A 13,045-nucleotide genomic window follows, 5' to 3' on the forward strand; every position below is an offset into this window, starting at 1 on the left:
TAGATCCATGGCAGGGCTTGGTTTTCCTTTTCATAGATTTCTTTTAACAAAATTGCTTCTGGCATGCCTGGTTAAAAGTGTACTGAGATAGCCAACAGCCACACAGTCAAAGACACAGTACTAGGTGGAAAGCAACTGAAAGCAGGAAGCAACAGGTACAAACCTCTCTTCTCTTGCTTGTCTTAGCTCTTCTCTTTTGTCTAAATAATCTCGGCTAGAAACAAAATTTCAGTAAGTCGCAGAAGTAATCAAAACAATACAGATGACACCAAAAGTAAATACACAGTAGGAGAAAGAGAAATCTCTCAAAATAGGCACATTAAAGATACTGAAGGATTATGCTTCAGTGAAGACATTTGCCTCTGCTTTCTAAATAAGTGTTGAACAGCAGGTCTGGATATGCGCAAAATATGTTAAATTATATAATACATCATACCAAACACGTAAGGTGCAATGAATCAAAGAAATAAAACTGGCAATTTTTTAATTTCAGGTTAAAAGCCCAAAATAGGCAAATTTTAGAATTATATGCCAGGAATACTATTATTTTTCCTGGCCCTGAGTTTTGGATACAAGTTCTCAAATACCTTGACTACTGCTATTCTTTCCCCTCCAGTTTGTTTTCCTCTCTCTCTCTCAGCGATCCATATAACTTTTTATTTTTAGTTTTGTCAAATCAACTTTCCTTGATGCTTGGATCATGTAATCCCTGGGCGTGATATCATACCCACAAATTTTAGCACTGGTGAAATGTTCTTTATATTGTTTGCAGCAAGACTAATTCACAGAGTTGAACAGAATGCTAGAGGTTGGAGGTTGTATTAGAACATCCCGTCTACTCCTTGCCAAGGCAAACTGATTCCTGCAGAACACTATTTAATGTTTGGTCAAGTCCAGTGGACAAAACCAAAGGCACTTTTACTACTACTTCTAGTCTATTCAACCACCAGGATAGTCAATGCCAGAAATTTTCCATTTACAGATCCCATTTCTTTACTTTTTTAATTTCTCTGCATAGCAGATGAAATAATTCTTCACCAACACTGACATTTAAAATAACATCATTGGCATCTGAGGATAAGGAAAAATGCACCTTTTAATTACTTCAAAAGTGGGAAAAGAACTGCCCAGGGCATCAGCTGTTCCAAAGTAACAGTTATATTTGTGTGCGTCAACTGTGATACAAGTTAGCTAAATCACTGGAACTTTAACCCTGAGATTATGACCAATGTGTAGATAAAGGTATGATGGAATCCACCCCATCACACTTCCTGCCATGCCACACATGCATGGCATAAGGTGTGATTGTGGGATCAACCACCAGATCCCAGCACACCTTATAGCTGGTGCAGGTAGAGTCCGGGGTCATGATCCCAGGCTCCCCCTACACTGGCAAGTAGCAAGCTTCCATGGCTGGGAGCCCTGTCAGCTGATCCAGGCTCTCAGCCATGGGGCGTACTTGGCCACACTTTCAATTAATGGCATGATTGGAACCAGCCACAGTTATTACATATTTTTGTGGCATAACTTTGAGACTTACTCCTTGTTTTATGACACCATGAATTGTTTTAATGTGTGGCTAGGTTACAACTTAAGTATACTTAAGTATACTGTGTGGCAGAGGCTGAAGATAAAAGTTGCAACGCTACCCTGGTATCGCTACAGAAACATATAGATGTCAGTTGCATCATAAACAGCTTATATGAGTATCTTTTGATAATGATGCAACTTGTAAGTGTCCATACCCTGAGATAGTACCCAGGGAAGCAATGCATGCTTAATAAATTTGTTTCTAACTCTCTGAAAACTCAAGCTGCTATCACTTCACTGGTCCACTTAAGTCACATTTTCAGCTATGACACTAGGTCAATGAAAAAGCTAAGATTCTGGATTAATATGACTCATATGAGAAACCTGTTCATTCCTTCTAGCTAATCCTTTGTTCCACACCTATGTCCATGGGGTTTGCCTTCTACTGCTTACATAATATGGAAAATAACCCTGCATTGCACATACTGAAAAAAATCTTATTTAATTAACTACGACATTACCTTAGCTGCAGCCTCTGCTCCCCACTCCCCCCCGATTTGTAGTAAAATCCAAGAGGAGGGGCTTTTTTACCATATTGATTGGGAGGGGGGGGGTGGAACTCATCTTGCTGTCAAGTAAATATGGTATGATTGCAAGGACACTCATGGAACTGTCCCTTGGTCATTTGGGGTGGCTTTGTTTCCAAACAGTTCAGTGACACATAGTTGCTGCCTATTCAGTCTATAACTTTGGGGATCCCTTATTTAAATATGCCCTACAAAGCTTAGGGAAGAGGGGAGGTGGGCATCCCAGCTCTGCAAGACAGAATTGTTATACAATGGGAATGGAAGCATTCAGCTCCTTATAAAATTGTGTTTTTAATGGACCAGTGGCATGTGTCACATTATAATGGGACAGGTTCTTTTTATCCAACTTCTCATTTTTCTGACCTTAACAATGGTTCCCTGGGACAGAACTACCACTAGACATTTCTGATATGATGTGGCAGATCTCTCACTCAAGCAGGTAAAGCTGTCAAGTACTTTGTGGTGACTTTTTTGGGTCTGTGAGTTTCCTTTCTGGAAGTGGATATTGGCAGACTTTTGATAGCCGCCCGTACTCCCTCCCTCCTCCACTGAAGCAATATGATACCAGCTGGAACAAGGGATTTTGGAAGCAGATTGAGACTGGAACTTGACTGTTTCTGTTTCAAGACAACTAGGGCAGCTTTTGGCCACCAAGGATTCTATTCTGGTATTCTACTCCTACTCCCTTCTTGTCCCTTGTTTTCTTCTAAATTTATCTTCTCATTCTAACCACTTAGAATTTGTCTTCTTTTCCAGTTTCACTGTGGATAGTTATGAAAATGATGACAATATGCACAGTTCTGCATCTCAAAACAAATCTAGTGTATTCTAGGGATTTAAAAAAATGGTGACAGAACAATTCTTTTTACTCTTTAGTCTGAAAACCTATCTTCTGAAAAAAATCTTTTCCTCTCACTGTTGATTATGAATGTGAATGTGATATTATTTCTCTGAGCTTGAAAATACAGCATTTCCAGAGACAGGGAAGAAATTCTGTTGTGACTAAATCAGCCATAGAACTATGAAAACTAACATGCACAATTTTTAAATCTCCTCCCCACCCCCAAATATTTAACCGCTTTATAACTTCTGAAAACCCCCTATTAAGTACATTGAATTTCAGATTTGTATGCGTTATTTACTTGAGAAATGGTCTGATCCCTCTCAGGAGAGATCTATATACATTTTAACTTATGCATCTGATACACAGCCTACTAGAATCAATGGTAGCATTTCCCTTGATTTCAATGGGACTTGGATCAGACTTCATATTTTGTTTGTACGGTATTTTTGATGTACCTGTTTCATGCAAATCTGAATACTCTAGGGCTGGAGGTAAACTATTTCAGACAGTACCATACGCTCACACAAGGTGAATTATTTTACTTTTCAAAAAATTAAAACACAGAGCTATCTCCTTCCTCACACCCTAAACTTTACAGATCTTAGGGTTTCAGAGAGAATGGACTGACTAGCTAATCTTGGCCTGTGCAGCTATCCAGCCAGTATAACTGGCTGGAAACACAAATAGCTAGCAATTCCAGTAGCTTATTAGCCAAGAAATACTTTGCTTAATAAATTAATTCTTAAACACATTTACAGTAACACATAAATCTAAGGGGCAAAATATATTTATATGCACAAAATATTCTGTAATTTAATTTCTCAATTGATTGAAATGTGTTATATTAAGGCAACAAATAAATAGCAAGTATTATGGTCTCCTACTTGAATTTGTTTCTCTCTTCACGCTCTATCCTTTGTAACCTCTCTTCTCTCTCTTGACGTCGTCTCTCTCTCTCTGCTGCCAAGGACTCTTGGTGCTGCCGATAAGATGATGTAAGGAGACCACCTAATGCTGGTCTGAAAACCAAAGAGGATCACATTTCACAGTGCCAGTTTTATTGATTACACTGACAAAAACTGTTAACAATCACAAGGCAAGAAATGTACTTCTGATAAATGGAGGAACTTGGAAATATTCACACAAAGACATATCAGCATACTGACATAATACGTCCTTGCTAAATGCTAGTTTGAACTGTGATAAAATTTATGTTAATTGCTAAACTTCTGAGGCACAAGTCAAATCCACTTTAATGTATCTCAGCTGAAATATTGCACCAACCACGTATATTTCATAATAGATCTAACCAAAAGTTTGTCCTGAAAAATTGGATTTTGAAATCACAAAGTGCAACACTTTCTTAGCACTTTCAAATACATATTATGCAATGATACTTAAAGCAGATACATCAGACATGCCTAAGGAATCCTTTATACAGTGGAGTAAAACTAAAAGAAGATACCAGAATTGTATTTTAGAATCTGGCAGAAGGCTGTATAGGTTTATACCTTAGCGACTATCTGATTCAGAGCCATGAGCTTTCATAAGCAACAACATACTTTGGCAGCTGTTAGGAATGGACTGGACTGCTCATGCTTCTCTGAATCAATAAGTCTCTAAGGAGCCACCCTGCCCTACCTTCTGCCGATCTTCAGACTAATATGGCTAACTATCTCTATGCATGTTGGAATCTGAATGCCATTCAGGATGAGGCTTATTAATATCTTCCATAATGTTGCTAAATCAACTGATCACAATTTCATAGTCTTAGTCAGGGATTGGCCACCTATGGCTCAGAGGCTGGATCTGACCTGGAGCTGTAGGGCTTTCCCCCTAACATGGCTGGGTAGTGGGATGCTTAGCTCATGCTATGTCTGAGAGCTTCTCCTATCTTGCACATGGGTGCTTCACCAGTGTTGCAGCCAGGTAGTGGGGAAAAGCAGTGGTAGCCAGGTTCTAGTGCCAGTTCACCTTACAGCTCAGCTCAGTCATTCTGGCCTACCAGCTGAAAACGTTCCCAACAGCACTTGCTGCAATAGCAGGATGAATCCCTTATTGGTAAATGCAGGAATTGATCAGTCAAATACATAGAGAAAATGCTACTGATTACAACACCACTTCATTAAAAAGCAAAAAAGGGCTTAACATTGCCATATCAGATTTAGGACTTGACTGCTGGATAGTATACTATATGCAGTAGATATAAGCTATGCTATTGGTAGTATATCTCTAACAGTTTTTCTTCACATCTTTTAAAATGCAATCTAAAAACACAGTTGAGCAAGTCTCTAGCTCAGTAACACAAACCCTTTCCTCAAGAATGAAAAACAGTGGTTTGTCACTACGCTGGAGGGCTTCTCAGATATTGACTTTGATGCTAAGTAGCATAGTAACCATAGTCTGTGAATACCATTAAACAAGTAATCCTCACTGAAAACACATGAGAATTCTCTAGTCTTTGGTTTGGTCTACACATAATTTTTTTTTCAGTATAATGACCTTGGTTACAGATTTAATTATATGTAAATACCCTCTAGTGTGAACTCAATCATTAGTACACAAAAGTGCTTTGCACTGGCATGGCTCATCCACTTCTCCTGAAGGAATAAGTTACACTACCATGAAGACGCTTTATACAAGTATAACTGAAACCACATTGTAGGGTTGTACTGCTTTACCTCTACTAGGTGTATGGTTAAGGAGATTAATCTTTTGTACACTGACAAGCCTTTATTTATCTCCTAAAAATATTGTATCATGAGCTTTAAAATGAAATATTTAGCACACACTGGGTGCAACTACACATGAGATTTACTGTAGAGCTGACAAATTAGTTCCACAATACAGTGTCACCATCTACACATGCACCTGTATTAGGGTCCAGTAAATTAACTAACTCTACTGTAGAACAGTACTATCCAGGACAAGCACTATCCTACAGTAGAGTAGGTATGTGCACTGAAATGCACATGTAGATTGTGATTGGGGCTGGTTGGGGCATGGGGTTGCTAGGATGTGGGGGCTGCCTGGTGGCTAGCCCTGCACTGTAGCACCCTTGTGCCCCAGGTAGCCCCTCTGCAGCATGTTGACCCCTTGGACCTCCTGCCAGCCTGGGGCTGCTCCACCCCAGCTCAATGTGCTCTGCCCAGGCAAACTGCACTGGAGTTTACTGCTACGTGTTAATTGCATGTGTAGATGCATTCACTAAAGAATAAATGTCCCTTTTCCAAAAAGCAGGTAAAAGCTGCCCAAACTATTGAAAATCACTAAATTAGTAATACACCAGAGAAGATACTAACACTGCTTCTATAAACTCAGGTTCTCTTCTTCCAGTTACCATACATGCCTCTCTAAGGGCCATATACTGAACCACCTACTGGCTCCATGGGATGGATGAGAGGCATGGGGCTGGTCCACAGGCCAGATCCCACATGTGGAATAAGTGCAGATGCAATCCTGCATGCCAGATCCATCTGCAAGCCAGTATGACCCTGCATACAACCCATCCCCATGTACTGGATCTGGCCACAGAGAGACCCTATGCACTGGCTTCACTGAGTGCTGGGGCAGCCTGCTACACAGGGCCATGTCATCTGGCCTTCAGGGTCCAGAAACTGAACAGCAGGAGAGCTGCAATTAATGCTGCCACTGCTCCTTCAATGCCAAATTTCCAGACCTGTGTGGAGGCCCGTGGCTGGATGTCTTTCTTGCAAGTCTGTGTTTATCCAAACAGGAGTCTTAGAGAAGATGGCTGTTTCACCCCCACTGGCAGTGAGTCAGCATAAGTATAATTTCAATAAATTGAATTTCAATATGTCATATCCCACCCAGATAAACATTACATAAGGGGGTATAAAACTTGATATCCTGTAAGCCTTGTTTTTGGCACTCTGCTGAAGCTACAATATCAATGCTGGATCATAGTCAAAACCATAAAAAACTCCAATATTACCCAACACTATGAAAAGACTAACCTCATAGTCACGCCTGCATGGTAAATCTTTCCTTGAACGCATTTTAAACAGATTTTGAACTCTGACCTTCCAATCCACAGCCAGAGAAAAAGCTGTCAGCAGAAATACTGGCAGCAATATATTAAGATTCAAAAGGCTAGATCTCTGACACCTAATGTGGTAATATGGGCACAGTATATTGCTCCTGGACTGCTCTAGGAAAGGAAAACTGGGCAGTGTGTCCCCATGCAAACACTTAGAAATGAAATGAGAGAGATGTCAAAACTGTGAACATTGGCTGCTTCCTATCAGGTTAGCACTGATGTATGTTCCATCCAATTGCTTAACACCCTCTTAGCTTCTAGAGCAGTGGGGAGGGGGTCAAACTAATTTGGCCCTGGGGGCCAGAAGAGTGGTGCAGGACCAGTCCATGGGCTGGATAGATGGTATAGGGCCAGCCCCATATGCCCACAGAACCTGCACCCCTCATACTAGATCCAGCCAGTGCCTGCTCTGGACAGTTCTGGGGACCCAGTGGCTCCTGGACTGCAGGTCCTGCCTGACTATATGGCTGCCCGCATGGGAATAAGCCATGGTGGTGCTGGCGATCTAGCTCTGTGGCTCTTACCAGCTTAGCTGCCAAGAACCTAGGCCAGGGCTGTGATGCTGGAGTCCCAGAAGTTCTGAAGGAAGAAGCAAGCACCATGGCTTGCTCTCATTGCAGCAGTCAAGCACTGGTGATATTGAGCTTCTTCCAGTGGTGCTGCTGGGGCTCCAGAGTTGTGGGTCTTGCCCAGGTGCTTGGCTGCTGCCACAGGAAGGTCCACCATCAAGGCTTTTGGCTGGATGACCTAGATCTACTGCTGGATCTGGCCTGTGGGCTGTATGTTTAATGCCTGTGATACAGAATCTAGGCACTATGACTTATAACATTTGAAGAAAACCTAGGGAGAAGGGCAAACTGTAAGCTCTTTGAGCAGGATCTAGTTTCTGGGGAGGGGTAGGACGAGATGTTGTTTGTGTGGGTTTTTTTTTTTTTTACATGTTTGTACATCACACAGCAGATTGGACCCCTACACAATGGCCTTTGGACATTACCATGAAGTTAAATAATAACATTTACCGAAAGAACAACAGGGGTCTTCTGTGAAGATGTGGAACTCATTCCTTCACAAGGGACTGTTACTAATGTCTGTCCTGAATATTCTTGTACCCACCAGGAAATAGTGGCATCACATGCTTTATATTGGTATGAGAAGCCTTTTGAACTTAATAACCACAACAGTTGTTTCAATTTTACAGTTATAATAACAGCATCTAAGAATGTTGACTAAATTCCTAGAATGAGTCAAACATGTAACGACTCGGTATACAGTATGCTGCTCAGTTTGGATTTGATCAAGTCAACAACATTTAACTCAAAATGTCACTGTCTGACAGTTATTTTATGGTTGATTAAGAAAAAGGTAGCAATTGCAGACATATTATTTTATCCTGCCTGCTTCCCAAAGTGCTTGGCACGTGGCACAAATCAGTACCACACACACGCACACCAGTTCACCTATCTCTGAACTGTGGACAACTTTGTACTTCCAGTCCACTTCCGGGTCCACCACCAAGTGTGGGGGATTGTGGGGGGACCTCGGGTGCCCCCCAGACCCAGAAGGCACTCGTTGCCGAGCTGGGGGGAGGGTCCTTCGCGCGCTCCATGGCGAACCTAGAACTGGGCCAGAAGTGCTTCTGGTCCACTTCCGGGTCCACTGTTGAGCAGGTTGGGGACCACACCACACTCCCCTGGGATGCTCCATCCTCCCCACCAACTCAGTATTCACAAGCCACCTGGTACCTTGAGATATACAGAAAAAACATTTGAAGCTGTGTCTATGTCCGAATCATTGAATCTCTCCAAATCGATTTGAAGAAATTAAAGGGTCTCATGATTTGATTTGAATTTGGAGATTTGGCCTCCAAATCAGGCTGAATCTCTGCTGAATCGAATCAGCAACCGAAGCTTCGCACAGCCCTACTGTCAAGCTTCAAACCATAAGCCTTTTAGAGCAGTAATTGGTTTTCCTTGATATGATGTAATAATCACCCTACCATTTACTGTGAAGACATAAAACACTCTCTGGAGTGTGTGCACTACTGACCACTGTCACATATATGTAGAGTGCTTTAGTTCATGGATGTTTGGTTGTTCCAGCTCCTGGGCTCTAAAATATTCTAGTTTAGAACCTATACAATTCTATCAAACTCTACTATAAGCAGTAAGTTTTGTGCTACATTATCTGTCTGGAACCTGGAAGAGGGCTCCCTGGTCTTCCTTGACATGCTGCTTCCATGCAACATATTTTGGTGACGTTTCAGAGCCAATCTTGTATAACAAAATGTACCATTCAAAGAGATGTTTAGAAAAAGTAGATGTCAACATTATATGAAGGTATAGCTTTTGTGCTGGTATGCACCTGGAACTGAGCCAGCATGAGAAACAGATAGAACAAGACAGTAAGATCTGGAATGTACATCCAGTCTGTCCTTGACTTAATGACTTTTCAAGTTACAACGAATGTCACTTAACAACGTTTATAAATTGACACCCTGTTTAGCCGCCCCCCAACACGGGTTTTGACTTCATGACGGTTGATACAGGTGCGCCCCACTGGTAAGTGTATTGTGGTGGAAGGGGAGGGGGAAGAGAAGGGGGGAGGCAGATCAAGGCCCCTGCGATGAGGGAGGGATTGAACCTGGGGCTGAGGCAAGTGCTGTCCAGCCAGGGCCAGATGGGTGCGGGACTGAGCTGCAGCTCATGCAGGGGATGGGGACTTCTGCTGCTGTTCACTGCTTGTCTAGTGGCTTGTCTGGCGGTTTGTGCTGCTGATCCCGCTGTTTGTCTGGGAGGGCATAGGGGAGGTGTGTGCCCCTGGATTTGCATGGGGTGGGGCTGGGGCAGGGGCTAGGGCTGCATCAGGCTGCACTCTGGATGGGCAGCAGGGGCTACAGCAAATTTCTGGGTGGCTGCAGCCCCCCCCATAGCTCCTGCCCCACTGCCCACCCCACCCTGATCCAGGGGCACACACATCCTGCCATGCCCTCTCACTGCTCACTGAGACAGGGTAGGGAGGCTGCGAGATGAAGCCATGGCTCATCTGCAGGGTATAGGGAGGTCAGGGCAGTTCCCACCACTGCACACTGCTTGTCCAGAGGCACTGCAGTGGTTCTGTCCCTTGCCCAACCCACCCCAGCAGAAAGGGCATAGCTCTTGCTCCCAGCAACACCACCACTAGCCTGGAGCAGCCCCAACCATGCATGCCGTACTCTGTGCAGATCTGGGGGTGCATTCCCGCCCCACACCCATTCCCTCCTGGACAAGAGGCAGAAGCACTAGTGGGAGCTGCCAGATGAATTGCTAGAAAAGCAGCGTGCAGTGGTGGAAGCCACCCTGCCCTCCCTCCCCATGCTCCCCTGATGAGTTGCAGCTCACTCCTGCACCCGCCCAGCCCCAGCTTGGTAGTGCTTGCTGCAGCCCAGCCCCAGTTCCTCCCTCACTGAGGGAAGCACTGATCTGACCCCCCATGCTCCTTCCCTCCCTCCTCCCTTTTCACCACAATAGACTTGCCAGCTGGACACAGCTGTATTAAGCAGCGTAAAGGAACCAATCTCCCATTTATAACAGTGTTCCTATAGGAAAATTGGTTCTGACTTACAACGTTTTGACTTCAGACGCGGTTTTCAGGCACTAACTGTGTTGTAAGTCTGAGGACTGCCTGTAATGAGATTCGCATCAAAATGCCATTTTTCTATGATGCTAAATATAGTATCTCTTTTGCTAACATAATTTAGCAAACAAACATAGGCTAACATGACCATGGTTAATGACTGAGAGAAGTTAACAAATGATCTCAATGTGTTGTTATTAACTATACTCTAGTAACACACTGAAGTCTCAAAGCCGACTGGGGTCTCAGGGTATAGGCAGATGTAACAACTGTACCAAAGGATACTTATTTAACCTGCTATGATGCAACTGTTACATCTGTATGAGTCTGTACCAGTAGCAAAGCTGCTCCAGGTGTAACCTTACTTCATCCAGAGTCAAAGTTTAGCTAATTTGTATCACCATAGGTTCATGAAGAGGTAACAGCTATTGTAGAACAGCTGATGCATGCTAATGAGTAGATGCTCCCCTACTTTATTTAAACTTCATCTTCTAATGGTTCTACTCTGCACTGCAAAAGTGGGGGAATTTGAAAATGGTAAAAAATGGTTTTATTTGAACTTTTTAGCCAGATGTGTAAGCATGTGCTTACATATGCTTTTTAGCCAGATGTGTAAGCATGGGCAGTTTGTGGCACTACAAAACTTTTTGTGGCACGACAAACCACAAGAGTTGCACATCAATTCATGCATGGCTCTGCTAATTTGCAGCACCAGTGCAAAATTTGCTACTGGGATTTCCCGGTAGCCAAAAAATACCACGAAGAAAAGCGGCACAAAGCACACCAAAGTGACATGCGCTGGAAAAAATGTAGAGACACATGCTGCTGAGCCCTGCACTGAGGTACCCTGTGCCCCAGCCAGCTGCTCCCTAACTGGCTGGGGTTCAGGGTGTCTCTACATGTCTCAGTGTGGGGGCTCTACTGCAGAGCCCTGTGCTGAGGAATGTGGAGCCCCCCTATTGAGGCACACTGTGCCTTGAGACAGTGAAGCAGCCAGTTCAGGGCTGCCTGCTCCCCCATCTCTATGTGCCTCAGTGCAGGGGCTCTACCACTCCCTGTTTTGTGGTGGTGGGGGAAGGTGGCACCCTATGCCCTGGCCAGCCGGGGAGTGGCATGTGGAGATTAGGGAGCAGGCAGCCCAAAGCTGCCCACTCCCCTATCTCTGCATGTTGTGGAGACCCCACACTGAGGTACTGTGTGCCCCAGCCAGCTAGTCACAGCTGGCTGGGTGCAGGGTGCCTTGAGATGGAGGAGCCCCAGCCAGGGCTTTTTGTTCCGAGTACTGTACTGTTAATTAGCAAAGTGGGGATTAGCACTGCAGATTTAATCACTGAAATATTCAGCCTCAATAGACACATTTTCTTCATTGCTAGGAAAGCAGGAATTTTAAAATTTAATCAGATAGATCCAAATCTGTGATTTCATTTTACCTTTGCAAAGAATACATTGTGTAAATGTCTGTAATGTAATATCCATAATGGAAGGTTAAAAAAAAGAATGAAGGATTTAGAGGAAGAAATCCTTTTAGATCAAAAAATTAATATTCAGGATTTTCTTTAACATAACTGGGGCCAGGATCATCAATAATCCTAATAAGTAAGCACTAATTATCCATTTCTGAAAACATTCCTGATCCTGCAGTCATACAAATATTATGAGGGGAGAATAATACCAGACAGCTACTAGTCTAAAATAGACCTTAAGTAATTCTAAATGTCTCTTGGCTCTGACATAGCAAATCCACTGCCTGGGCTTGAAAGAGACAAAAGAGGAGCTTGAGCTGCCAAAAGCCATATTGTTTCTCACAGTTAAGGATGTTCTTTGTGTATTATGTCTCCTTACATGACAGAGCAAATTTAAAAGCATGTTGCTATAACAATTTGCAAACAGACTAAACATTATATGGGGAATCTGTAAAAAAGTTCTCTTGAAAATACAGAAAAAATTAGAGCGTTAAAACCACTGATTAATATTTCTTTTGAGAAAAAGAGAACTGACTAATGGTAACCTTGCAAGCCAGCTAGAAATCTATACATAAGCCAAAGCAAAAACGGGGTACAGGAGTACTGAACCAGCAGGTATACAGGGCAATGGTTTCCAGTGGTGCAAGGCCTTTACACAAAATGTTATTACTTTTCAGCATGAAAACTGGGTCTATATGAATGTTTTAAGCCTGTTTAACTATATGATTTTTTTTACTAGTATAACTATCCTATTACCACTCCCTGTGTGACAGCAATATAAAGGTACCTTATATCATTATTTAGCATATTTTCTCACATACCACACACAGAGAAACAAGACAGACATCTTATCTGGGGAAGGCAAAATGAAAGGAAAAAAAGATTTTTTCTTTTAACCAAACATTTCAGAATCAGTTTTCTTATTCAAGACACACACCCCAATTTTAAA

General features: G+C 42.8%; 1 protein-coding gene across 4 annotated transcripts in view; it reads right to left on the minus strand.

Annotated features, from left to right (window-relative positions):
• The window catches only part of FHOD3 (formin homology 2 domain containing 3), a 640,284-nt gene that overhangs the window by 113,319 nt on the left and 513,920 nt on the right, over positions 1 to 13,045 (minus strand). For 3 of the 4 annotated variants that reach the window (XM_019540836.1, XM_019540820.1, XM_019540830.1), the window contains 2 exons: positions 3,846 to 3,980; positions 164 to 214 (listed from right to left, as the gene is read on the minus strand). In XM_019540836.1, the coding sequence (XP_019396381.1) occupies positions 164 to 214; positions 3,846 to 3,980 (186 nt within the window). The remainder of the gene's footprint in view (positions 1 to 163; positions 215 to 3,845; positions 3,981 to 13,045) is intronic. The other variant, XM_019540847.1, reaches the window with a different exon arrangement.

This window comes from Crocodylus porosus, unplaced genomic scaffold, assembly GCF_001723895.1.
Source record: "Crocodylus porosus isolate Cpor-Errol unplaced genomic scaffold, CroPor_comp1, whole genome shotgun sequence".
Lineage (NCBI taxonomy): Eukaryota > Metazoa > Chordata > Crocodylia > Crocodylidae > Crocodylus > Crocodylus porosus.